The 27,901-nt window shown below is 42.4% G+C and overlaps 2 protein-coding genes and 1 long non-coding RNA gene across 7 annotated transcripts in view; 2 read left to right on the forward strand and 1 right to left on the reverse strand.

Annotated features, from left to right (window-relative positions):
• The window catches only part of RNF2 (ring finger protein 2), a 24,605-nt gene extending 21,859 nt beyond the window's left edge, over positions 1 to 2,746 (reverse strand). Inside the window, exon 1 of one of the 4 annotated variants that reach the window (XM_040566454.1) lies at positions 2,618 to 2,746. The gene's annotated coding sequence lies outside the window, so the exon portion shown is untranslated. Of the gene's footprint in view, positions 1 to 2,143; positions 2,432 to 2,473; positions 2,597 to 2,617 lie in introns of those variants that run through there. The other 3 variants (XM_040566458.1, XM_040566453.1, XM_040566455.1) reach the window with 3 other exon arrangements.
• Positions 2,661 to 22,549, forward strand: LOC121074399. 2 transcript variants are annotated; one of them, XR_005822303.1, is made up of 5 exons: positions 2,661 to 2,770; positions 3,531 to 3,630; positions 18,598 to 18,782; positions 20,379 to 20,566; positions 21,179 to 22,549. It is a non-coding gene; the product is annotated as an uncharacterized LOC121074399 (long non-coding RNA). The 2 variants fall into 2 exon arrangements; XR_005822304.1 differs by lacking the exon at positions 18,598 to 18,782 and having other exon boundaries at positions 20,379 to 22,549.
• Positions 22,550 to 26,357: 3,808 nt separating this feature from the next.
• Positions 26,358 to 27,901, forward strand: part of NIBAN1 (niban apoptosis regulator 1) — a 67,070-nt gene continuing 65,526 nt past the window's right edge. The window contains exon 1 of the mRNA XM_040566461.1: positions 26,358 to 26,512. Coding sequence (XP_040422395.1) covers positions 26,458 to 26,512 — 55 coding nt within the window. The 5' untranslated portion in view covers positions 26,358 to 26,457. The remainder of the gene's footprint in view (positions 26,513 to 27,901) is intronic.

Here is a 27,901-nt window from a genome sequence, read left to right on the forward strand (position 1 = left end):
CTTCACTAAGAACAGATCCAGCACTGCTTTTAAGAAAAAGACAACTGAACCGTTGCAGGCTCATGCCTCATTTTTGAAGTTCCCTTTTCCCCACAACATTTTTTGCCTCATGTTCTTTTTATTCAGCAAGACAAAGAGAAAACTTAAAGGAAGTAAAAGAAATTCACATTCCCCGACATCTATTGCACATTTTAAACTGACAGCTGTGCTACAGATGCCAATTGTATTCCTAGTTCCTGATAAAACAGCCCTGACGATGCCAGCATTCTGCTCTTGTCAACCAAGATGCCCAAGTGAGTCTCTCCACTCAACATATTACCATACATCAATCCTAAAACACACAGCGTCATTGATAAAGGCAGACCCATGCAATTCATTTCACTGGTGCTTGTGTGCTGCTCAAACTGTAAGACATGCCAGGCAGTGCTTTTCTTGGCAGCTGCAGCAGTGCTGGTGTTTCAAAGCTGCAACGCCAAAGGTCAAAACCGTAGCCACCGAAGAAGTTATAAACCTCCTCCAGGGCAAAATCCATGTCCCATTGTTATTATGAAGCTGAATGAGGCATTTATTAAACATGATAAACCATAACTCACAGAGCCAATAACCTCTAAAGAAGTTCTAAGTTTATTTAAATCTCATCACTGAAGCATGACAGAGCCACAAAGCTTGCTACCTGAAAGCACGGATAATGCTAACGTCTGTCCAGTGAAAATTCCTCCCATCTCCAAACAACTGGCACTGCTAATCCTTCAAATCATGATATTTTTAAACGTTAAAGGTACCGCTTATCGATATCTGCTACTCTCAAAGTGAGTGCCTCTGTCTTAGCTGACAATCTGAGCGCCAGCTCTGAACTTGACACGACGTAGGAAAATGTCAAATTATCTCATTACAAAAGTTTCTAATGAAAACATAGATGAATACAAATGAGCATACCTCTTCAGGGAACTCCTATAACAAATCAAGTCTTTGTCACTGAATGAGTGACATATTTGATTAAAGAATTTTCCCCATGTAAAAAAGGATTTCACTCGCACACCAATCACATTTTTTTCATATGCAAGCGATTTCCTTTAATCCTTAAAAGCCTGCGTGCAATGCATAGTTATTGCACAGACGGAGTTATAGCCACTTCCAAGCAGAACTGGATTATGGTTTATCCGCCTGGAAATCATCTTTCTCCACTAGTTATGGTCCAGATTTCTAGGCAGTTAGGCACTTAATCTGGTTATTTTCCATAGCAGAGGGTCTGAAAAGCAAACAGCTTAACCAAAATCCCCCAAAGAAGAATACTGCTTAGAGCATTTTTTTCATGCATGCAGTATGCTGCGGGATGGGGCCAAGGGAGGCAAATGACTCTGAAGGGCCAGCTAACGCAGAGCGTGAAGTTGGCAAGAAACAGGTGCCACATTTGTTCTGCAAGCAGCGGATGGAGACGCGTCCACGGCGCCTGCCTCCCACTGACACCCGATGGCATTCCCAGGGGAGCTGCCGGGTGCTCCTGACGCCGCTCCATCAGCGGCCGTGCCTGGTGGGCGATGCGCTCCGGCTTTGGGGGAGACAAAAGACTGGCGGAGAGGACACACGCAGCGCAACGAAGCGCACCCCATCTTTGAGCAGCGACGATTCATAAACTAAAAGCAAAGGCTCATGACTCCGCTGATCGGCTCCCTCTCGCTCAAGAAGGCGTCGGGCAGTGCCCCCCTCAGGGCTGGAGTCACAGCACCCCAGCCCCGTCAGGGGGGCGGCCGCGGCCCCAGTCACCCCCCCGGCCCTGGGAGGGCTGGGGGCGGCCGGGGGGGGGCCGCAGCCCCAGACTCGTTCCACAGCCCCCGCGGGAACGGCTCTGGTGCCCCCATTTTACCTCAGGAGAGGGCGGTGGGGAAGGAAGAGCCCGACCCCCGATCCCCCCCCTCAGCTCCCCTCCAAGAGCCCGCCGCGGGACCCCCGGCACGAGTCGCCCCACAGAGAGGACCCAGCCCCGCGGCTGAGGGCTCGGGCACCGCTGCCGGCGCCAGACGCCCCTCCGCAGCCCCACTAGGGGGAGGGAGCCGGCGGCGGCGGTGGCAGCCCTGGTGGCGGCCCCGGTCTCCGGCCCCGGCCCCGGTCCCGGTCCCGGTCCCGGTCCCCGCCCTGCGCTCACCTCCCGCCGCGCTCCCGTCGCCCTCTCTCGCCGGCGGAGCAGCCGCAGCCCCAGAAGCACAATATGGCGAGCAGCAGCCTCCGCAATGGAGCTCGGGAAAGAGAGGGGAGTTACATATTCATGGCTGGGGCTGGGCAGGGGTAGCGCGGATGGGGCTGCCGACACCGAGCCGCGCAGCGCCCGCCTACCCCCACCGAGACGCGGCGGTCGGGGGCCGCTGGTTCCTTCCCCGCGCCTCAGCGGCGGCCGCCCGGCCCCGGCTGCCCGCCACCGCCGGTCCCGGAGGGCGCCGAGCCCGGTGGGGCGCCCACCGTCCCCGCCCTTCCTTACCTCAGCCCGTAGTTCTCCCGCCCCGAGGCCGTGCGAAGCCTTGGGGGCGAGCTGCGGCCCTCAGCCCCCCACCCCGGACGGGGAGCGGGTCCGGGCTACCGGCGGCTCGGTGCCTGTGGGGCGCCGCCGCCGCCCCCTCAGGACCTGGGACGGGGGCAGCCGGGCGCCGAGGGAGCTCTCGCTGCTCCCTGGTGGGCTTCAAAGCGCGCACGAAGTGCTCCTCGGGGCCCGGACCCGCTCTGCGGCAGCGAGGCGAGAACAGGCGTTTGTCTTCGGGGGTCGGCGTTTTAGCGTCTGGTAAATTAAGGGGACGGCTCTCATGAGCTCACGGTCTTTCACCGCGCCTTCACTGGTCTCATCGTTAGCTGCTCGAAGGCAAAAGCAAAGGGTCGCACCTCGTGTAGGGTACCTGAGCCTGGTGAAGGCAAAAAGCGAGCAGAGATCGTCTCGTGAGACATAAACTCATACTTCAGTCTTTAATGATGCTACAAAATAACGTAGAATTGCTCAATATGGAGTATTTCAAACGTTTTAAGTTTTCCTTGAGTTTTACAGTTAGCAGTTGCACAACTGGCATATGAACAGGTAAAGTCCCGGTTTGGATTTTTTCTCTCTTTGCAAAACTTCTTATTTTTAAGAAATTCTGGCACAAACCAGATTACTCCTGGTGGTTCTAAACAAACGTTTTTACCTAGCAGCTCTTGCTCCCCCACGCTCCTTGTGACCTACACAGCAGCCTTTATAACTAAAGCCTCACAAGGGCTTGCTTAGCAGGGTGGCCAGCAAGAACCTCTCTGTTTTCCAAGTGTGATCGAATCTCTCCACTAAATCTCACAGGCAGTAAGATAGGACTGGATTTAACAGTTGTCTTTGCTCCTGACATGTTTTCGGATTTTTTTTTCTTATTAAGTGAGCTAGGTTGGGCTTTTTAAATGTTAAAATTCAAAAGCTGTATAGAAAGATTAAAAAAAAAAAAAAGAGAGAGAGAGATCTTGATCAGTTCTATTTAGAATGAAACTGGTCAGAATCAATAACTGAAATTTTTCTCATGTTTCAGCTGTTCCTCAGCAGTGAAGAAGGGAAGACTTCAGTGAAGCTGCACCAGAAAGCATCATTCATGGAAACTGCCTCGCTCGCTTAGGGTCTTCAGTACTTGGGTGAGTGAAATAGTTCATATCTTAATGTGCGGCCATTAGTAAAACTGTTCTGAGATGAAAAAAGCCAAATGAATTGAATGTCGTAAAAATAAGATTGGCAAAATTAAAGCACACAGTTTCAAGGAAGGCAGATCTCCAAAGGAAGATGGAGTGTGAGGTATGTTGGAAGCATCTGGTAAAATCCAGGAGTATACAGTGGCACGTAAATTTAAAACAAACAACAACAACAACAACAAAAAAAACACCAACCACCACTAAGCATTTTTAAAAGCAATTGGCATAAAGAGAGACAAAAAGAAATTCAGCACAGTTAATCAGTTATGTCAGCGGTAGCCAGGTCACCATATTTATAAGAATATTTATTTGATTTTGGTTTATATTTGTCATATTTACCGGTTCATAACAGTACATTGGATCTTCTCTGAGACACAGTGTTGTCAGTACTTTTAAGGATATTAAAAAAAGAAAAAAAAAAAAAAGAAAAAAGGCCACTGTATACTTTTCAAGTGCAGGCTGTCAGTCTGCCAAGACATTGACATGAAGAGGTTTCCTGTTCAGAGGAAATATGTGGTACAGATGCACAGATCTGCTCCATACCAAATACCCTGCTTAGTGTGGGAGTGGGGAGCCTGCAGAGTCTTGGCAGCACTGAGGGCAGCAGCACCCTGGGTGGTGTGAGCAAGACATTTGGAGGGGATTTTCCCCCTCTGTTTAGCAGTCATTAGATCGCATCCAGGTACTGTGTCCAGTTTTGGGGCCACAGTACAAGAAAGGCATGACTAAACTGGAGTGCCATTGCAAAAAAATTAAAACAAGAAAGGTTGGACAGAATATGAGAAAGACACAAAAGCAGTGCACAGGTTGCCCTGAGAGGCTCCACCATCCCCTACCGTAGGGGTTTTCAGGACCCAACTGGCTCAAGCCCTGACCCCAGAGCTGAGCTGCTTTGAGCAGGATGGTGGACAGGGACTTCCTGAGGTCCCCTCCAGCCCACGTTATCCCATCATTCAATGATTCTGTTCTCACAGTACAGACAAGGAAGCCTAGGATGTGAACAATATTGTATTTCAAGCCTTGTCTTTGTGATCATTTTTGTTCTTTGCAGCTTTCTCTGTAGTAGGTAGAAAAAACATGCTGCATGATAACTGAGATAGCTTTCATCAGCTTGTGACTTCCAGTGTTCCTTGTGTAATGGAAACTTTTCTCATGCTCCTTGTAGCAGCAAAATAATAGTACAGAAAATTACCCCAGTCAACTGAGACATGCTGTTTCCATGTCCTCATTCCAGGTAAAATATTTATTACCTGTTAAAGTGATTGAAGGTCACCCATTCACTACCTTTTAGAAACTAGTATAAATAGAGAAGAAAATGGAAAATAAAGTACTCCCATTTTCAAAGTCTGGAGGCAGAGAACTGTAAGTAACACATAAAATGTGGAAGAAGGTAGGAAATGTCCACGTTGGTGTGTTACTTTGCTGATGCATTACACTAGGGAAAAATGAGTGTATAACTAAATGACAATGAGGAAAAAATACACAGGTGGTGGATTGGTAAAATGAGGTAAGGTAGTTGGTGGTGCCCCAGGTAGGCTGAGAGTCTTGTCTGCCCTAGCATTGGTAAAATCAGCCTTTCTCCCTTGCTGGCTGCCCCTGCTAAACAGGGCAAGAGAAATTTCCGACACATTTACCCTTTGTGCTCATTGCAGATTGTATACAGAGGATCGCATCAGAAAGAAGGGAGGAATGAAGAAAGGGCTCGGGTTCAGCCAGTGTTGGTTCAGAGGAACAGAATCATCATTTTGCTACAATTTAAAATTTAGTTTCATTGCAATAAAAGCAGAGGCAAACAAGTTGTTTGATCTTAGTTAACAATGAAAAACGCTTGATCCTATTAATGATAAAAGAGTGACATTAAAGAAGATTGCTCAGCACAGGTTGTGTTGTGACAGACCACATTCTAGAGAAAGTTCAGGACACAAGAAAACCCTGTATACTTGCATCTGAAGCTGTGTTCCAGTTTCAACGCTAAATTAAGATACCTAAAGAATAAACATTTGCTTGACAATGATATCTTGAACTGACAAGCACAACTAGATCCATGTGTGCCAATGATGTGACATTGTCGCAGTGTGGCTTCTCCTCTTGCTAGGGCTGTAACGATTCAGTGAAAACATCCAGTAGCAATCCAGAGTAAAGACCCTTCACTGGACGTAAGAGCAGCACAAATGTATGGTAAAGGAAGGAATTACGCCCTCTCATTAAATAACAATTTGCTTTCATACAGACATTGTGTCTGAAGTAGGGCTCTCTGGCTGTATATGGGTTTAATAGACCCAGAGTAATCAGTGATTGGGTGTATCTTTCATAGCAAGGCTGAATTTATGTCACTTTATGCAACATTTGGATGAATATCTTGAAGATAAGTGTAAGGAGTTACTTCCGATATACTTGCTAACAGTGTGGTAGGTTATGCTGAGCAGTACTAAACATCTAGAGCCATAGACTTTATATCTGTTTCAGTAGTGGGTCACATGTTCTAGACAATTGTTTGTGTATGCCTCAAAAATAATTCATTGTGTGACGGAAAAGGTCAGCTCTGCTGTAATCTAGATTAATTTCCATGATTCACAGGAAACATAATACCCCACCAAAGTATTTCTCAGAACTTTGAAAAGACAGTGACTTTATTTTGAGACTTGTAGACAAAAATACGTGTGAAGGAAAAAAACATGGCACATTATCTACTCACAGACGTAATGTGCATAAATGGGAATTGTAGCAGAATCCGTATTACTCAAGGATCAAATTGCACAAATTATGGATTCTATCTGCTTTATTCATTTGGAAAAGAAGTTCTGTGTGAGGCACTGCAGGATCTTCACTATTCAGGCCCCACTATTATATAGCTCTTGCTTTCAAAAAAGGTCGCTCAAGACCAGTACATAGCCAGCATTTGGGCAATCAGTGGTGACTCAGTGGCAATCAGAAGGAAAGTTATCTCTAAAAACAGTGGTTTGTAAGTCCTGAATAAGCTAGAGGTAGCAGAGATGGGAGCAGATAGTAATACAGTGGATCTTGTTTAGGATGAACCGTTTGTCTTCCTCTTCAATGCTTCCTGAATATGTTGAGGCATCTGACCCTAACACGTCCTTAATCAACTCAGGACTGCAATGCACTTCTTATGCAGTGTGCAGAATGGCAACAGACTTTGAGCAATCAGGAGCGTCAAATGTTTCACCAGCTTTGATGGTGAGTATCAGGCCAAACTATCTAATGCAGATTACTTATAAGAAGGCAAAGATGAGAGTGTAGGGAAAAAAAAATCATCTCAATTCTTAATAGGAAGAAATTACCTCAATTCTTAATGGACAGTGTAGTCTAATAGCTTTGGTACAGGCATGAACCATTCCAGTGTAGGTACAAGGCAAACAATCATGCAACCCTGGAATAACAGTAGTACAGTGGTATCGGTAACTGGTAGTAATTCAGCAATATTTAGTATTTTCCAGCCACTGTTTTCATAACATGATTGAACTGCGTGCTTCTGAAAGTAATCATATCAGCAAAGTAAAATCAGAAGTGACAACTAGCCAAGAACTTCAGGAGCAGCGTCAGAAAGGAAAGATATTTCCTACTTCATAAAATTAAGTTTCAGGCAATGATAAAAGGATTTTGTCAATGAAAAAAAAATAGTTCAAAATAGCAAACCTCCAAATTACAGAAATGACATATAACAAGAAAGTTAGTACATGACATTCAGATTCTTAAATATTTCAAAAGGCAAAATCCCAAACTTGCTTAAACTGAAAAAGATATATTTATAAAATCTGTAGCCTTAGGGCTGGTGCTTGAAAATATACAGTGCTTTCATAATATTCATAATTTGAGTAGACATTTTATGTCTCCTTAGTTTGTGAAATGTCTTTAAGACAGATTAAGATGGTTGTCTGAAATAACAAAGCTGGATAATGAAAAGTATTCTTTGTAAAGACTTGCCTAATCTGGACTTCTGGGGTGGGGTAGCATGCGCTTAATGGCAGGTATTAATTCTGAACTTGATATTTAAGACAGTATGTTAACAGGTGTAGAAGTTCAGGGAGACAAAGTAATTATTTAATCATGTAATTAGCTTATTAAAGATATTTTCTTTTGCTGGGAACTCTATCTAGCCATTTCCTTTATCCCTTAAATATGGTAAGAGAAGATAATTAATTGATTTTATCCGAAACATATTGTTTAGCCACTACAAAGGCAGTAAGCATTTTTTCTGGCATGTGCTGCCAACAAAAATCAAATGTGCTGCCCAAAGTAGTACCTTTCTGACAGTACTTGCAGCCATTCAGGTGCTCTAACATAGGTGTGACTTTACTGTTGCTAACACATTGTGTTCTGGTATAGACTCTAACTAAAGTGAATGGAGCTGCCTGGTATTTTCAGAGTACAGTAAACATTTTGGCTTTGATTCACTAGTGATATCAACTCTGATAGCAGAGTATTCCCCTTGCTCAGCTTATTTCAAGCGGTGAGAGCAATGTGCTGAACACACGTGGTTTTCTTCTACTTCTGGGATGTTGTGCAGGCTGCCCTGTTCCATGTAGCTAAATGGACATTCAAAATCCAGGCTCTAAAAGATGAAGTGTTAATAGATACCCTTCCATTCCCAGAAATCCCAGGCCAGGAGATAAGGACAAAAAAGTGATAAATTATTATAAGGAACTAGGAGAAAGATGCTGCTCCTCTTGAATGCTAAATCAAATCTTCTGTTAGGAATGCATCTAGAAACGAAAACAGAAGAATCCCACTCTATTGTAACTATTCTAAGAATCAATTCTAGGCAGGGAGAGTTCTTCACTTTCCCACCAAGCACATTTGTTCCCTTTAGAAGGAAATTACAGAACGTATGTGGCTGACAAACTACCACTGACCTTCTTCTGTGCCCCTGTAGGCACATGCAATAAAGATTTGTAATCTTTTCTTCTCTTCCTAGGGGACAACGTCCTGCCGTTCCACACCACGTTTCCCACTAGTGTCACAGCTAGGGGCCAGGGCTAGTTTGTGCTAGCACAGTTTTTGCTTGCAAAGGCATGAATGAAAGGCAAAATCTGGAAGACAAACTTCAAAGCTGCAAAGTGTGTGTTACCACCCAAAAGTACTTGTGCTACATGAACCATGATAAGGAGGAAGCTGGAAGCCAGAAAGCAGCAGCAATGAGTCAGTTTCTAAGTAAGGGCAGGAGAGAACAGGAGAAAAACACCCCCACAAGAGAGAGAATTTTAGTAGGGATACAGGACTCGGGGTTGCTCTACTCCCACTCCTGGATGAAATGACTCAGGCCCACCTTACTTTCCAATGTGCCAAATTATGAGGTCTGAACTCCACAGCGTGGGTTGGCAGCAAAGAGAAAACACAGGTAGAGTTTGGTGTTTGCAAAGGTGCTCCCCTAAGATACTTAGAGCAAGTCACTAGTAATATATCCAGGAAGTTCTGGAGTGAGCCAGAACTTAGTGGGGAATTGGATCTCCAACCATGTTTGTGTTTCATGCTGCCATTAACTCTTTTTTTTTTTTTTTCTTTAGGGTTTAACCAACAGACATAATTTCTGTTTTCCTAATTCTCTTTGTAGGGGCTTCTGCTTTTAAGCAATTGTTTCAAAATAGTTACAAGTGAGTCTTGTAAATTTGCTTTGGATGACTTTTTGAAATGCTTTAGTGAGGCTGTAGGTATTCCTGCAGTCAGCCACCTTTCTCTGCAAAACGGCAGTAAAGAGGACAGAAACCACACTAAGTGTCAAGTGGTATTTGGTTTTCCTATAAGTCCTTTTTTACTACTTAACTTACCTTTTGCATTATAACAAGTGGATTGAGAGGAAAGATATATTATATATATTTATCTTCTTATTTCCCCAAAATAACTGGAGATTTTCCACATACTTTCAGAAGAATCTAATTATTCTCAGGGCAGAGAGAAGTGCAAATCAACTTTGGTTGTAATTGGTTATTCAGCAAACATGTTTGTAATGTCATGTCCTCTGCAGTAAAGAAACATTAACACCTATCATATGTGGTTTCCCATGGGGGAAGTTCTGTGCAAACATTTTGAAATAGTTGTTTTTTTTAAATAACTATATATACTTTGCAAAGACAAGGTCAAAGTCCTCTGAAGCTTGGAAGGTGGTAGTGTTTGGGGGAAAAGCTCTACAAACTGAGACTACCTCATAATAAAGACGTCTCTTGCACAGATGAGCTTTTCATTTGCAGTAAAATAAATAAATAAAATTAAAATTGCATTATGCCCTGGAAACAAATTTGACGACCATAGCTCTCATCATAGAGCTCTAGGCAGTGTTTTAGGCAATGTTTAGGGGCGCCACAAGATTGCATGGTAGTAAGATTGGAAGTGGGGCCACATTTGTGTAACATCATAGAATCTAACTGTAGAAGAAAAACCTGCTTCCAAGCTGTCCTCGAGATTTGAAACAGAAGCAGCAAACTTCAAACTAAGTTTCAACAGAAACACTGAACTTGCCTCTGAACGTTTGTATACTGAAGGCCTGACTTGCAGTTGGTTAATACTACTGCTGATCTCTAGTTGCAAGGAGTTGCTTTTTCACAATAGCCTCCTGGATGGTATTTTAGGTAACTATCTGGTGCCCTCTTGTGGAGTTTTTCACATCACACAGCAGTAGGATTGAAGTACCTTACAGCGTCAGCAGAGATCTCATTAAAGTAGGGCACTAATAAGTTTAGTTAGTCACATTTGTAAGTGAAGCAATACGAAACCAAATGAAGAAAACTCAAAGCTTTCTCTGCAATTATTACTACAATCCTGCCAATGAATACCCCAACCAAGAGCATCTTTTCTGAAGTTGCTGAAGTTTTCTGCTTATATTGAAAATGTATACAGGAGGTAAATAAATATAAAGATGCCTTGGTTTATTGTGTTTATCTCTACGAGGCCATTATACAACTAGTGAACAAGAGGATATTTTAAAATAGGCAGTCCAGGATAAAGACAGAAGTAGGTAAAAAAGAGGAGAGGGCGAAAATCCGGAGGGGTGAGGAGGGGGAGGGGGGGGGCGAACAGGCACAGTTTTAGGCAGACCTGGCATACACATCAGTTATAGCAAATAAATGACTCCTTATTCCCTCTCTTTATACCTTATTTTAAAGTATTTGCCATAGCGCAGATTTACCTTGCTTTGCAGCTGGTCAATAAAAAAAAAAAGTTAACTTTATGCAGGATTGCATCAAGCGCGGGCTAATATTTGCCACTGGAGAAGCTCAACAGATTATTGTGCCATGCTCTTCAGAGGCTGGGTAAATTTTGCAAGACTATCTCTCTAGAGCTGTGTGTTTCAAATATAGTTTAAGGGGTTTTTCTTTTAACTCATCTGTTGTTTCCATTATTTCATCTTCAGCAGTGACCTCAAGAAAGTGTGAAAAATAGGTGTGTGCCAGTTGTGTTGTTTCTGTGAGCGTGTGGCCTACCAAAGCAATTCTGTCCACTTCATAACACAGCTCTTTCCTCATAAATGTCAAGAGTTGTTTAACTCAAAGACAGGTCTGCTGCTATACTCTGGACAACCCTTGAGTTTGGGGCACGTAGATCTGAGATCTAATTTATTTTGGGGTGGTAGTACATATTGCACACCCTTACATTTCAGTCCAACATAATAAATAGGATTTTGCAGTTAGAGAGTTACTGTGCAGGGAGGAGGCCCAGCTCAATTTCCACTTGTACTACAAATTGTGAATGTGAACCCAGTCAAGTCACTTAGGGCCTGTGAATAGGCTTCTACACCTGATGACAAAGATAGCAATTGTCAGGTAATCTTCTAAACACCATTATAAATTAGGCTTCTGTAGTGACCTTTGGTAAGTGCTGGGAGCAGGCATTAGGGTAGAGGTCTAAAGAAGAAATCATTTCCCTTTTTAGGTTCTGCCTCCACTGTCCTTTCCTTATTTTGAAGTTAAGGTATGGGAGGGAGATCTTCATTGTATGTTAGCTGTTTTTAAAGCACCTGGCTCCACTATTTGGAACAGTTTTGCTTTCCAAATGACCAGCAAGAACAGAATTTAGAGGAAGATAGCCTACCCCTCTTCTCTGCAGCCTTGCACATCTGGTTCAGATTTGTAGTAAGAAGAGAAATGAGATGACTAATACAGGTTTATGAATGAAGCAGATGTGTGCTTGTACCTGCACACACACATGTATGTTGGATACAGAAGAACTGACCCTTTTGGATTCAGTTAAATGAGGCATAAGGCTAGCAAGAAGTACCTGACTATTTGTTATAGTGGTTTCCGTGTCACTTGTAAAGAACCCGTATTCATGAAGTCCACCGTAAGAAGTCTGATAATGAGGAGTGCCTTGTTGCTGAATGTCTTCATGCAGTAAGTCAAGAAAGACAGCTCAGCACTTACTCTTCCACTGTCCTTTTTTCCTCAGATGAAATCTGTCAGAAAATGGATTTAGAAATTAGTGGTGTGGAAGTGAAATCCCATAGATCTGTGGTGCCATGTTAAAAGTTGTCAGAATTTATTAGTATCTTTAAAACATGCAGTGGAAAGGCTAAAACCTATTAAAGGCCAAATAGGAGGGAAAAACAGAATAAGCCAATCTTTTCAGACAAAGGAACAGATGAGTATTAATGTACAGACATTTTAAAATTCTGGCAGGAGATAACTCCCCATAATATTTGCATTTTATAGTTTAAAATTGTCAATATTAGTGCATGTTAAGTAAGTTAAAATTATTCTGTTTCCAATAACTTCTTCATGATTAGTTGAATAAAAAGATCAGTGAAATGCCTCAGGCTCCCAGTCGTTCTGAATCTATTTTTCTATATCGATTACTGCAATGTACATGAGCAACGATGGTCAGAACAGAACATTTAGCGGTGTGGTCTGTGGGGGCAGCAAGTTTACAAAGCCATTGAAAGTGGTTTTGAAGAGAGCTGACAGATTACTACAATGATTATCATTGTTACAGTCTCAGTGGGAGTCTGGTTTAATCTAATTAACATAACAGCAGCAACACAATGACAATAAAAATTAGAAGGACTAAAGAACTCTTCTATTATGTAGCCGGTGTCTGACTGGAAAAGAGAGACGTGATGAATGCAGAACAAGAGAATGCTTGAGGATGACTAATAGATCAGAGAGGCTTTTTTTTTTTTTTGTACTCATAAAAGATGGGATTTTTTCACACAGTGTACTCTAAGCACCAATTTAAGGTATTCTGAATTGGCCTCTATCTACACGCCTTTGAACTGACTGAACTAGCAAAATAGCTTTGGTCCTCTGAATCATACCGAAGTTAGATGTATAGAATGAGCTAAAGCTGAAGTTTCTGTTCAGGTTCAAACATGTAAAAGTAAGCTCCAATACAATTTGAAGTTGAGCTTAGAAAGTTAAGCAAGAGAAATCGCAGAAGGTATGATTGACAGATTCCATCATGAAAACAAAAATCCAACTAAGTTCTTAAAAGCAGATTTCATTAGGTTTTTTTGTTTGATTTGTTTAAAAAAAAATCTGTGGTGTGTTTCCACCACAACTTTGGAATATAATAATTGAAGGGAAAGAAAGGAAGGAAGGAAGGAAGGAGGAAAAAAGGAAGTAGCGATTCTCTTTAGGTAATGATTCCTACACATCTACAGGACTAAGGTATATAAGCCATACCTATTTTTAAAAAGAACATGTGTTGATTTGAGAACTTAACATTTTCTCAAGGGTCAAAGTTAGAGATTCTGAAATACCTTGAAGTTAGTGGAAGCAGGTGGGAGAAAATTGACTTTTTTTTTTCCATGAACCACAAAAATCAGTCTTTTTTTGTAATAATTTAGCAGCAAATGGAGAACACTTTATGAAGAAAAGTTAGAACAAGCCTACTTCAAACCCTGGAAACGATTTAATGAATTGGCTTCAAACAGAATGCTGTTTGAAAGGAGTTCCGGGCATCACTAGTGATAAACTAAGTTGTCATGGAAGGAAACCGTCAATAGATACCAAAATATTTGCTTCCATAAAAAAGTAAGCGTTACTGGAAGCTTTGTTATGTTCTTCTGTATTCTTTACTGAACTGCCTACTGTGTTTCAGGAACAGATTTACTGAAGTATATCAGAGAGTAGGTGGTTTCAATTTCTAAAATTTTTGTGGCTTCCTTTTCCACTACTTTCAATAATTTATTTTGCAGAATTCAAGTGGGTTGTTGTGCATCAGGAGGTCTTGAGGGGAGGGATGACCTAAATCCACAACGCAATTATAGAAATAGCTTTCACAAATTTCCATGCTCAGCATATATCCTGGCCTTAAATGCTTAACTCCAGCAGGAACATTTAGAGCCACATTCTCCTCTTTCCCTAGGAGATAAAATGTAACATCACATCATAGGTTAGTCAGACAAACAGAAATTGCAAGTGCCTTTTTAGGAGGCTTCATTCTGTCACTCACCACTGGCCCGGGAAGTCTACAGAAAAAAAATTGAGTCCAAAGAAGTCAGTGATGCTGAGTTCTTGAACAATGAAACTGCAGAGCAGATTTTTCCCCAAAGCAGCTGAGAACAAGTTTTTAATGTATTTTCTTGTGAAAGAATTTACTGTAGTATTGTGTAGCTATTGATCAGAGAATAATCGAACAGGCCACCCTGCAGAAGTATTTTTCAAAGATGCCTAGAGAGAATGAACAGCCAGTACCTATGAATTTTTACTGAAGGCAGGCATCTACTTCTCATCCAAAACCTACAATGAAAAAGCCTTCAAAAATGTCAAGATCAAATACAGTAAGAATTATAGCAGAACATTAACCAAGAGTCAAAGCATTCTCTGTGTTGTTCTCTAACACACAATTTCTCTCTTTTTTAGTTTCTTGCAGCTTTTTGTGAAAAACTAGAAAAATATGCTAAAGAGAAATTTTGGAACACTGAACAGGGATGAGGAAGCAGTGCAAGCAACTTGACAGAGTATACAAAAGGCAAGGAGGAGGAAGGAAGTGGAAGAGAAAGTGATTTGGCAATCAGCCCATGAGAGGAGGATGTAGAAATGTGGTGATTAAGTACTACCCCCATATTGTTTCCTTTTATATGAATTCCTAAACTCCTCAGAGTTTGTGCCCTACCTTGCTTTTTGTGGGATTTGGGACCATGCATTTGCATCTCCAGATAAAGAGATGGGTTCAGTGTCACTTACACCAGGGACAGAGGACACATACAAGGAGCAAATTTTCCATTTCAGAGCTACTGTTTCAGATAGCTATAATCTCAGCTGGATGACCTGATGATCTGCTATTAGGAGGCAGAAGTCAAGTCACATCTCTGAATGTCTTCTACTGAAGATGCAATCGTCCCTCTGTACAAAATTTCTCAGTTTGGAACAGTGACACAAAATGTCTCTTCATTGCCTCTGCTGAGCGCCGGGACAATCACTGCTGCTTAGCTATTGCTGCCTTGCCACGGAAATGGAGTAGCAAAAAGGCTGAAGGCGGTGCAATGGTGGTGAGGATGCAGTGAGACTCACATCGATTGGCTTCAACTTCAGATGAAGTTGACTCTATGAGGGAAAAGGTAGAAGAGGTAAAAGAATTACGTTGAGGAGGTAAAGACACTAATACTAGTCATGGCGTTTTGTGGCAAGGGTAACTATTGTCAATAAACCAAAGACAACCAGCAGGGAGCTGGGCCATGGTAGGTTGATGATGCTAGGTATAATTTTGCTTTGTAAAGACAACTGCCTGATAACTATTCATTAACAAAGTCAAGGTTGCCTGGAAGCCTTTCAGAGTGTAATGAGAAGGCACAACTTAAGTATCTGAAAAATAGGAAGGTAAGGTTTGCTGGGTCAAGAGTGACTATTGTACTGAAGGGCCTTACCAGAGGAGTGGGAGGACGTGGGCAGATACTCTCTCCAACCAGAACAGCCTACACAAGTAAACGAGAGAGGGCGCCAGATAGCAAGGAGTACTTTTAGCGTGCTAACATCTTAATAAAATGGGGAAGGGAACAGCTCGTTTGAAGTCTAGGCATAGGTTATGTTTTCAATGGGGTAGGGTGGACAGCCAAACATCCACACTTGGTAGCTACTGCATGCAACATTCATTGCAACAGTCAAGACATATGAGCATTGACCAGAAAGTATGACTTCCTGCATTCATGCCAACCCCTCCAGCCTTTGTTCAATCAGAAGAATGGCCTTTGTCACTCCACTTTAAATAGAAGTGTGAGAGCAAACTCGGTAGGAACTCTACAGCTTCCTTTATTTTTTACTGTCACTCTGGTACTTCAATTACAACCATGTGATACCAGTCTCTACCCTGAATTGGTTCCTTGTTAAACTAGAAAAATCCCAGACTTCTGTTTGCAAAGACTTAAATCAGCACAGTCAGAGCTGGCTCTCTGTGCTCCCAGGATATTGAATTAGGCTGTATGCAGCTAGGTTACAGCTTCGGCTCTGTTCATTTTCAGAGCTGTAACCAGCATGAGGTGCCTGCACTCAGCAGACAGCAGAACCATTCAGGAAAGAGGACACTGGAGCACTGTCATACAGGGTCTACCGACTCCTTTTGCAATGGCAAATCCAGAATGCATGAACTGGGCTGAACAACAATTGCTTCTACCTGTCCTCAAACACAGCATGCTTCCTAGAAACTTCTTCATGCTTGGTGGACTTTCACAGTCCTTCAGGTATTTATATAGGTTGCATTTCATGTAAAGCTTTCACTGGGCTATCTTTAAGTTTATATACTCAAACATCTCTCCTATTTCATTGGTATGAAAACCTACTGGCAAGATGACTTTTGTGCACCACTAGTAAAAATCTTCAGAATTCATTTCTTTGAATCTTTTTCACCACTGGCTCCCTCACAGCTGCAATTACAGTCTTGCCAAGCTAATGCAATACTTTTCCTCACCATTCCTTGCAGCTACACCTAAACATAGCCAGCACAGTTGTCATCTGTGCTGCTCACTCTAGTGATAACTGCCCATGATGGGGACCAGAGTTAAGGCTGCCTAGCAGGTACTTCAGTTTCTGTTTCCTCGTTTTCAGAGGATTTTCGTTTTGCACAATGCAAGACTATGAATGACTCAAGATATTACCAGGATATTACCCATGAAATCTCTCCTTGCCATTTGTTTTTGTCCATGGATTAACAATGCTACCAATGCCCTCAGCTGGGAGCAAGCAGCAAAGTGGCTAGCAGTGATAACAAGAAGAAAGAGGCACAAGTGAGAGTTTGACCTCACAAGCTTTGTTTAGATGGCTGCTCCTTTTTAGTGTTTCCTCTTGTTATTCTTTCACGTACTTGGGGGAAGAGAAGGGAACTGTAGCCAAACCATTATACATGTTCATTCCATAATCTAAACATTTTTATCCTCTCTCTCTCTCTCTGGCAATTGTTTAAGTAGCTATAGTAGTATGCCAGAGAAATGGACACTGGAGTCTAAAATTTTGCAAGATTTTATTCTGGGCAGTGCACCAAGTATCAGGTAATTGTTGGCAGAACTACAAGATTAGATTTGCATTCTGCTTTGAGTCTACAGCAGTGCACAAAATGAGAGTCGAATAGAGTCCTTCAGGCAGCAGCTGGGACCCTTACAGCGCAATTATAATGTGTAGGCAAAGTCCTAGGTAAACTTTTAAAATGGGGTGGCCTCCTGCCTAATTCCTTCATTCCCCAGTACTTGACAGAGTACTTCAAGACTACCCGGTACTTACGGAGGCTGTGCAAAGGGGCAAGAAGAGGGTTTATGGCAGCATTTTAAGGTTTTTTGTTTGTTTGTTTTTGACTTGGACAAAAACTAGCCTTGGGGTAGTTCAGTTACTATATATTTGGCATGACATCATCAGAAATAAAACAAGGCCACTGCTGTTTCTTTTATTGGTTATTTAGACAGGCAAGTGCTAATTTGCTTATCTGACCACATCAAGAGAAAACACATTAAGTCTAATACAAACAAGTTGCTCCTAGGAGAAATTCTGTCTGGATATAAGTAAAATAAAGTTACATGGTGAGAACAATCAAAGGTTGGAATAGGTTGCCCAGGGAAGTGGTAGAATTTCCCTCACTGGAAATATTCAAGATTTGGCTTAGCAGGGCCCTGGACAGCCTAACACAACAGCCATGTTGCCAACAGAAGGTTGGACCAGATGGTCTCCAGAAGTCCCTTCCAACCTAGATTCTTTTCTGATCTATGATAATACTCCTAATCATCATGTTTCAAAGTAAGTTGGAATAACAGAAGAAGGTTTTTATTTTCTCTCATGTCAGACAGTGAGGATTCCAGTGCCTACAGAAATACTAACTTTATTGTGAAATGGTAAAGGAAGGAAAAGCAATGGTTGCATTGCATTTACAAACATTATTGCAACCAACTGTGGTCATAACCAATCTGGTAAAGCTACACTGCATAGATAAACAGGAGAACAGAGGTTCCTGCAAAGCACCATCAAAAAAAGTCATGTTTTTTTTTTGTTTGTTTGTTTTTCTTCCTGAAGAGCGCAGCTTTATTGCAGTAAATGTGCCAGTATGTTCAACCCAGTACAACAAAAATACTGGAGTTGCAATGATGGATGTGTGTGTATGAAAACAAGCAAATTTTAAGTATTATTCTTTCCAATGAAAGCAGAATAAATGGAGATATTTAAACTGCTTATTAAAAAAAAAAAAAAAAAAAAAGTCTTACTAGTGATTTGATAGAGCTTATCCATTGTAAATAGATCACTATCATATAGAAATGCACAATTTAGACCAAAAGGAAATACTAGATACTTTCTGAATTCCGCAGATCAAAACTGTATGTTTCACTGCTACTACAGCAAACCATTGTGTTTGGTACTATACAAATTAGCATTATAAGAGACATAAACAACATTGCCAGCTTGGCCATGCACTTTACATGTGTGCATAAATTGCACAGCAGTAATACAGGAGTTTACTCTTCTTTTTCTTTCTCTTTTCTGATTTTTTTTTTAGACTTAGTTACCATAGAAGAAGATAAAACAAAGCAAAGTTTATGTAACCCCTTGTATTACAGACAGACATGCATTTTGCAAGATACAGCAACTGCTGTAATGATGGCTACAGCAAACACAAGCCAGATAACAAGATAAAGAAATGGATTACTTGTTACCCACATTAACAACCAGAAGAGCAACACAGTAAGTGTAAGAAAATCAGTGCAGAGGTAAATAATATGCTGGTCAATTACATTTGCTCTCTTAGCTAGCAATGAAGAACTATGTGTCCAAATCTTACTACCCAAATAAATCTTGGTTATAATTATTTGCTAAGATTCTTGGTTCCTGCTTCAGCATAAGATGATAGTTACAGTTAATATACCAGTTAGCAATACTGTAGCAGATTCTGTGACATTGACAAGAAAATGCACCACCGTGAGTGCTGGAATGAGGGAACTGCCCTCTGGACCTGCTTCTCTTGCCTGGGCAACTTCTTGCATGACTGCAGATGAGCTGGAGAGGAGCATGAGGCTAACAGGATTACAAGGATCAGCAGGCACCTCACCCACTGACATGATTAGTACATTGTGCCCTTTGTTGTGAAGGCTTATCACTGCATGGCTTTCCCATGTCAGAAGCTAAGCTTGTATGGATGGATTTATGAGGAAGGAAGTGCTCTGAGAATCTAACCTTCATGAGCAGAAGAACCTGTAAACATTTTGGAATCCATTTACTACAGTTAGAAACCTAGGAGTGCTAAGGTTTTCATAACTTATCTACAGAGTAAATTAAACAGACAAGACAATAACTTCCAAGAGATAGGGAAAAAAAAAAAAGAAGCCAAACTATTCAGCTCTTCTTTGCGTATCAGCAATGCTTTTGAACTCTTGCAACACATTCAGTGTGCAAGATGGTTTAGCAAATCCCATTTCAATCACTATGTATGCTGTCTTGGATAGGCTCCCAATAAGAAGCTTCTCCATGGAAAATGGAGACTTGGAACAGGAAGAGTACATTTAAACCCCGTGCTTAGTCTCAATGAATATATTGGTGAGGGGGGAGGAAAGGGGAGGAGGAAAGGCAACCGAAACCATCTGTGCCCAGAAGAAGCAAACCCAGATGTCATGGGGACTTAGTGCTCTCCTTCTTTAATCCTATCTGCAGGATCATTCAGCTTCTGCAGCACATACCTGCTGTATTTTTGAAGGATAGTTAATAATATGCGAACATCAGCTCACTTGGGAAGAAAGTTTTGGTCACATCTTTGTTAATCAAATGGAAACAATTTCTGCTCCAAGTAGAATCATGCTATGATTTACCTAATTAAGATGAAAAATGACAGGTCTAATTTGTAATTTTTGATGTCTTGCCTCAATAAAGTCTGTTTAAAGACAGTGGAATGCCTCTTTTGTCTGATGCATACAGTGGCACATCTTTTATTCAAACAAGAAGTATTTGGTTTTGCTCTTTAACTCCTGTAGGACCAGTTGAGGTGTACGGTTTGATCATGCTCTCTGCCAGACAGGACATGGAGTAACTTAGATATAAGATTTCATACTGGCTTTTAATTTCCAAACATCCTGAACAGGGTAGAGCCACCTACATAACAGCAACAGAATGAGAAGTTTTCCTCCTCTTTACAAAGCCAGGCAGCAGTGGAAGTCACTCAACCTGTCTCCATCTACCAAACAGCACCGTACTTGAGCCTTCCCGTTGCCTGTGCTGAAAGCCTCCTGCAAATACCACCCTGTAAATGCATTTTCACCACTTACATAGTTTTTCTTTTTGTCTTCCCAGGCAGATGTGGGTGCCGTTTTGAGGAAGTAAAGAATCCACTGGATCTACAACAGACAGATTTTATTGTGAACTTTCCACTGAGATCTACAGATTAAGCTGTGCCTTCTAGTTTGCCCTTCTACAGCTGTGGAAAGTGCAGTTAGCTGTGGTTTTATGTACTGGTTTCTATATGGCAACCCTGTTTCAAGGTGAGGGAACAAATCCATGCAGTTTGTCTGACAACGAGGAAGCTTGCCTCAACAATGAATTTGCAAAGGACTCTATGTTAGCTGTTTTGACAAGAATGTCGTAACAAATTAAAATATAGCCTCTATTGGCAGCTGAGCAGGAAGGATCACCTCTAGCATTGTCATTTAACAGATTTCATAACCTAGTGACTAAGAAGAGGAGGAAATGGTGTTTGAATTTACCAGATATGATTTGTGTGTTTAGTAAACAAGAACATTTCAACATATAATTTATTTTAATTTGTGCATATATACAAAAAAAAAAAAAAACAAAAAACAAACAAACAAAAAAAAAAAACATAAATTACTTGGCCACTAGGACAGGCAAATGGAGACATTTCTAGACAGCAGCCAGAGGCAATTCTCAGCTCTAGCATTCTTTAATTTATAGGAAAGATGATCGAGAATCACATGTTAAGAATTCTGAATTTCACAGCCCTGTTCAGAGACTTCATTCCTTTCCCAGATACCCTTACTCCATTGTCATATTATCCTAACAAACTGAGTTTCCTCCTTACTGATTCCCATTTGTATTTGGTTTACTGAAGCTCTTTACTTTTCCTGTTCTTCTAGATACAGCATTGCCTCTCCAGCCTTCCAAAGGCAGACTCCAGCTTCAAAGAGTTGTAAGGCTGGTATCAAAAGAACAAGATTAAAATAGAGCTCTCATTAAGTTCTTGACATGGCAGGAGAAAGGGCCAACAGCTCCTACAGTAAAAAGAGAGAGAGAAGGAGAGAAGAACAGGGGAGCTGTTCACCACAGGGCTGGAGGATAAATTATTTCAAAATTAAGGTACGGTGCAGTCTCTTGTTTTTGTGAGGTTACTGGTTTCAGAGGATTTTTCTATTTAAGTTCACACGGTGTCCAGACTGCTCTTCCTTCTCCATGACCAGAGTGTCTAGAGCTGTACTCAACAGAATGTTTATTTGTAATAAATCAATTTTAGAATGTGTTTTTAAAAAGCAATCTCAGTATGCAAGTTAGTAAAATGCCGTACATACTAAGAACTTGTGTATTCAGTTATAAAAAAGTATAACCTACTCAGAATATGTTTACAGGTTTTTGTTTGCATTTCTTGTGAACTGGGAACCAAGACAGTGTAGGGCCTTTACAGATACAGAAAAGCACATACCTTCTCTTGAGTGTACACAGTTAGCAGGCTGCTACTCTCCTAATTTTGGAGAAGCAATTCTTAAGCAGCATGCTTATGTTCTGCTTACCTAGTGTCTTTAAGGCCCAGGTACTTAAGTCCTCAGGAATTTCAGGTATCAAAAAGCAGAAAGGTCCTAGCCATCATTTACAATGTAGCATTCATGACCCTATTTTACTCTTCAATGACTAAGAAGAATGAGTTTTTTTTCCCCCAAGTGTTCTACCTTTCCTCTAAAAGTACATATTTCTGAGGAATAAGATGTGTACTGTTTGGATACTAAGGCTGGAAATTTTAGATTTGTAGCAATGCAAATGTCTAGTTGAGCCTCACTAGGTGAGCTAGGTGTATATATTTAGTAATAGTGGGAGGAGAACCACTGAACTCTGACATGTCACCATTAATGCATTATAAAAACATTTCATTGCTGAAAAAAAGATTTAAAATCTCATGGATTGTGAATCAGATTCAATTGTGTGGACTAAACTGACATATATGACATTTATAATTTGGTATTTTATGAGCACTGGTAGTCAGTGAGTATTCAAATGAATGTTCTTTACATGTTGAATGGCAAGAAAACAGAACTGGGAAGAAAATAAGAGGTAAGGAAGCAAGGTAACAAAGCCTACTCCTGCATTATGTTATGCACTCATTGGCCTGATCACATTTCATCCTGCATTGCTTTTTACACTACGTTCTTTCACAGAACTACCGAAAGACAGACATACCCTTAAAAACAATATAATTTCACTACCGAGATAACTTATGCGTTTGAAATATACCTTTGCCTTGCTTTTCTTCCTTGATGAGTCATTCATACTGCCATCCATACCTTCTGAAGTAACAAAAATAGGGGGGTTTGTCTGTTTTCTTTCCTTGAATAATGACCGTACACACCATTTTTCTCTCTTCCCTAGAATCATAGAATATCCTACTTCTCGTCCTTTTGGCTAAGATCATATGTAATATCTGTTCTTATCAGTTTACATCCTCAATGATTCTATGATACTGTTTAAAAGCTTTCAAGAAACTTTGCGTGTCAAGATAAGAGAATGACTGAAAAACAACAACCATACAGCATGAACCTTGTATGAACGTAGTCTTCTTTTATAATACAGCTACTCAGACAACATAAATATAATGTACACGTTAACACACCCTTCCAGAGCTTTTATTCCTATGAAACAAATAGAAATAGAATATAGTAGCACTTCATATGCTGTCTCCACGTCACACCTTTCCCTTAAGAGTCAATCAAAATCTGTTCTTCTTCTGTCTGTGGGCTTTCAGCGTTTCTTGCCAGTCTCTCAGAATTAGAGTAATAGCTAAAGCACGTCCAACTCTTACCTTTTTAAAGGTTATTTTATCAAAATACTATTTTTTGGATCCCCAACCAACTGTAATTCTGTTAGAGTATCTTCCCCAGCTAGATTTTAAAATCTTCTAGCCCGTTGAAAATAGCTTATAAGAGTAACATTTTTCTGTTACTTATATGGAAGGGATTCAGAATATATTTCACCCAACAGCCTGACCTGAGAAAAGGGCTCCTTTTATTTTTTGATGCGTCTTCCTAGTATTTATTATATGCAGCCTGGTTTAGACTTGCAGACAGTAATGATTAACAATTTCCTCTAGCAATACATAATTATTACATATCCTTGATGATTTTATTATTGCTGCTGTCTTTGTCAAGAGCACATTGTTATCTTGCTTACAGAAGTCAGCATTCTTAAATGGCTACTTTCTCTTGGAGAAATCTTACAAGGTAGTTTTGGATAATTACTTCTCTCTCCCAAAGGAAGTCATATGCATTTCACTTAAATGGTTCTGATAAGGTACTGTGCTTTTGAGGCAACCAAAAAGTTGTGGGAGAGTACACACAGGATGAACCCTGCAGCTCCCTCTTAAGCAAAGGCTGCAGTCAAGTGCTATTTTGCACCATGTCAAAGCAACTGGTTCCTTGCACGCCTTACAATTAGAAAAGAGTTGGTACGCAGGGGAAGTAACCAGAAATGTGGCACAGATTTTATCGGTTTCTCTGATGAGCCATCTGCAGTTAAACAGCCTTGTGGTCATGGTAAGGACTGCGTGACTAAAAACCACTCAAAGTATGGTGTAACTACCTGTGTTGCGATGGATCTTGTTGTCATGTTTATGTCTTAGTCACATCAGGGTTACATTACAGGTCCCTCTACAGGGAGATAATAAAGAAGTGAGAGAATGAGCACAGAGACAACCTCCTTCTGCTTCCTCTCTCAAAATAAAGCTGGAGGCTGATACAAAATAAGGCAACCTAGTAACTATGCAGTGCACTTTTTTGAGTATGAGTGCTCCCAGTATGTTCACTGGCTGCCTCATGGGTCCAGACCACGTAGTGAAGCTTGGACTCTGGTAATATAAGAAACCGTCTCTCTCCTGATGTCATGCTGCCACAAGTGAAGTCACAACAGCCACCAGAGAGGGATCTTCACTCCTTTGTTTGGGAGGAGATGCCAGCAGGGTATTCTTCACCTGGTTCCCTTGTTCACTTTCTCTGTAAAATGGAAGAGCTCTACCACGTTGCCCTTTAGGATATAATACAAAACAGCTATTTAGAGAAGTAACTATTTAGGAGATAAGTGAAGCTGATTTTTTCCCCCTCAAAGATCAGGATTTCACAGGGAAAAAAAAAATCAGGGAAAATGCTTGCTTTGTTTTTGCTGGTGGTATTTTTGTTTTGGTATTGTCACTTTATCATTGACAGTTGCTGTATGGTTGTGCCACATCAGATTAAAATCTAACAGGGCCAATTTCTCATCTTAGAGAAAGATGGGTTTGTTATTAAACAGTAGAGAAGTAGGATCTGTTATCTGGATATCTGTTCCAGACCTTGCTCACATTTCTCATGGTATTTTTTAAGATGTTTAAGGTACAAACTTTGATATTAAAGCACAGCATTTCCTTATCTTAAAAGGAAAATTATGGTCTTTAATTAGCTAGCATTTGTGAAATGCTTGGGGATCAGGTACTACCAAAGTGTAAAATGTAATTAAAAAAAACTGTTCAGTTTTAATTTTGTTTTTACCTTCATTGTAATTAGACAGGGAGGTTTCCCATTCTGTACGCATGCTGACATCTGTTCTTGAGTATTAAGCTTTTGGGATTTGGCGTATTTTCATCTGCTGAATGGCGAGACAGAACAATCCACTTTAAGGCTCATGAATTTTCCGTAGGTTCCCTCTCCACTCATGGAGATGGCTTGCATCTTTCATGTGACTGTACATTATGAAAGGCTTCTCAAATACATTTGATAAAAGATATGCCACACCCACTGGAGGCCAAATTCTCCTCTGAGTTAAAGCCTTTAAAACACGCAACAGCACACAGCATGTTTCCTCTGTCATCTACTCACACAGCTCTAAGATGCACAATGAGCAAACCACAGCAGCCCCCTTTCTGCTTCAAGCAGAGCGTAACAATGAAATACATTGATGAAAGACTCCGGTTTACATCACACCTCTAGAAGCGCGGTTCTTTTAGTATTAGGCTCAGTTCTCAGCTGAGATATTTATAGACTCGGGAAACACTGTTTTAGTGATGCTCTGGATGAAGCCAGTCTCCTTGGGGGAGTTAAGCAATCGCTCCGTCACACTGCCGTACAATTCGCATGTGCCTAGAGGGAACATCGAATAGTGAGAACTTACACTGAAGTTTCTTTCCACCAGCTTTAAGGAAGACACTGTTTAGCAGAACACTGAACTTGATGTCACATAAAGGCTTCCACACTGTCTTCAGTATTTTAAATCCGATTGAGTTCAGTGTTTGTTTAAAAACTGTAAGCTTTGATCTGAAAGTTGTTAATCATCCTGTGATCAACCAACTGGTAAATTTTTGAATGTACTTAATGCACAATCAGCTTAAGCAAAACTTATGTTAAAAAAATTTCGCAGGAGGTGACAGATGTGGGCAAGTAGAATTAAAAGTATTTAAGTGTGAAACACAGAACTTCCAGTCACTACAAATCTGAGAAAGTCGCATATGGTAAAAAGCCGCACTGAAATTATTGTTCAGGGGCAAGGAAATCCAGCTAGCCGATCTGCAGTGCCTTACACTGTGCACCACAGCTGCCTGTCTTTTGGAGACCTCCAGGGATGGCGACTCAACCGCTTCCCTGGGCAGCCTGTGCCAATGCCTCACCACCCTCTCAGCGAAGAAATTTTTCCTAGCATCCCACCCGAACCTCCCCTGGCACAACTTGAGGCCACTTCCTCTTGTCTTAGCACTTAGCGCTTTCGAGAAGAGACCGATCCCCTCCACGCTACAGCCTCCTTTGGGGTAGTTGCGGTGAGCGACGAGGCCTCCCCTGAGCCTCCTCTTCTCCTGAGTAACTGCTACATAACGGCTCCTCACAGGACTTGCTCCCCAGGCCCTCCACCAGCTCCGTCGCCTGCTCAGACCCCGCTCCAGCGCCCCCCCAAACCCACCGCCCCGCTCGAGGCTCGCCCGCCCCCCGGTGCTGCCGGCCCCCCCCGCGGGCAGGCAGCGCTCCCAGGCGGCCCCGAGGGGGGCTGGGGGCGGCTCCGGCCGCCGGGGCCCGGCCTCCCGCTGCCGGCGGCGGGCGGAGGCGGCGCCTGCGGGCGCGGCGCGGGGCGGGCGGCGGCGGAGCTCCGAGGCCGCGCTGCCCGGCAGCCCCCAGCCGCTCAGCGCTCCGCCGCCAGCATGGGCGGCTCTGCCTCCAGCCCGCTGGACGACAGCAAGTGCGCCTACATCCGAGGTAGGGCCCCGGAGGCTTTAAACCCCCGGCGGCCGGCCCCCGACGGCAGCGCGGGGCCGGGGGAGCGGTGCGCGGAGCTCCCCGCGGGGCCGCGGCCGGGGCCGGGGCTGGGGCTGAGGTTTGGCCGGGGTCGGGGTGAGGTCTGGCCGGGGTCGGTGGGACTGGTCCTTTTCTTTTGCAAAGCCCACTGAAGGCGGTGGAAGAACGGCGAGGGTGGCATTTGGGTGGGCAACTGAGACTGTCAGAACAGTGTTTTGTCCCACCGAGGGTTTCGGAGAGACAAAGTGAAAACCAGGCTTGCTTTAAATGTGTGCGTGTTGCTGTTAAACTACGAAAGGAAAGAGCACAGCGCTCCGTTTGGGGGTGTGTGCGCGTTACTTGAGCACCAGCAACTGAAAGACGAAATAAAATGCATTTTGCTCCCACCTGGCTACCTACGCTCCTCACCACCGCAGCAGCAGGTAGGACACTGAAAAAAAAAAAGCATTTTAAGGCTGGAGAGTTGCAAGCAAAGTAAAAACTTTGCACGCACTGGGGCAGCCCTGTTCCAGTGCGGTGCGTGCGGCATGGGGATCCCAGCCGTGGCCACTTCTCTTGATATCACAGCAGATCTTTCAAGAGATTCCCAGAGCAGGGAGGACTTCCAAATGTTAGATGGCTCTGACCCAAAAAACAATTGGCAAAGCTGCGGGCCTCACACGCAGAGATTTTGCTGCGGTGTCCACTCAGTACTGTCATTTTTTCCTGCCCCGTTGAGGGTTGTCTCGGGTTCATCTGAGCCGAGCCACGAGGGAGTAATCTCCGTGGACTCCGTTTTCATTGGCACTCACTCCCATGTTGCAGCCAAAACAGCACTTAGACGCTGGAGTGTTTCAAGTTTTCTGCTCTGTGTCTGAATGAAGGCAGTTGGGAGTGCCTGAAAAGCCTGAAGTGGAATTACTGAAAAAAAAAAAAAGAAAGAAAAAAGGAAAAAAAAAAAGATTCAGGGAGCTTATTAGCTTTTCACAGTTGTACAAGAGGAAATCATGCTGATCCTTGGCCTGGGCATCGCCACACTTAGAATGGAGAACTTGTGTCAGAGGCTGGGGAGCTCTTGTCTAAAAGTTGGGTGTGAGGCTGGGCTGGATGTGAATATCTCACGGCAAGGGTGCCACTGCTGTGCCGAGAGCACGTCGCACACAGCTGCAGCTTGCCTAGCACATCTCTGCAGAGCCAAATGATAAAGCAAAATCATCATGAAAACCACACTTAAAGTGTTGGCTCAAGCCTGCCGTCCTTGCTGGAAGTGAGAGTGCCCCGCTCACAGCTCTTGCTTTGAAAAATAATGAGGCGCTTTGTGCAGAGGCAGCCCATAAATTATTACTTCCAGAAGGAAAAGCAATCAGGAAG

This window comes from Cygnus olor, chromosome 8 (genome assembly GCF_009769625.2).
Source record: "Cygnus olor isolate bCygOlo1 chromosome 8, bCygOlo1.pri.v2, whole genome shotgun sequence".
Lineage (NCBI taxonomy): Eukaryota > Metazoa > Chordata > Aves > Anseriformes > Anatidae > Cygnus > Cygnus olor.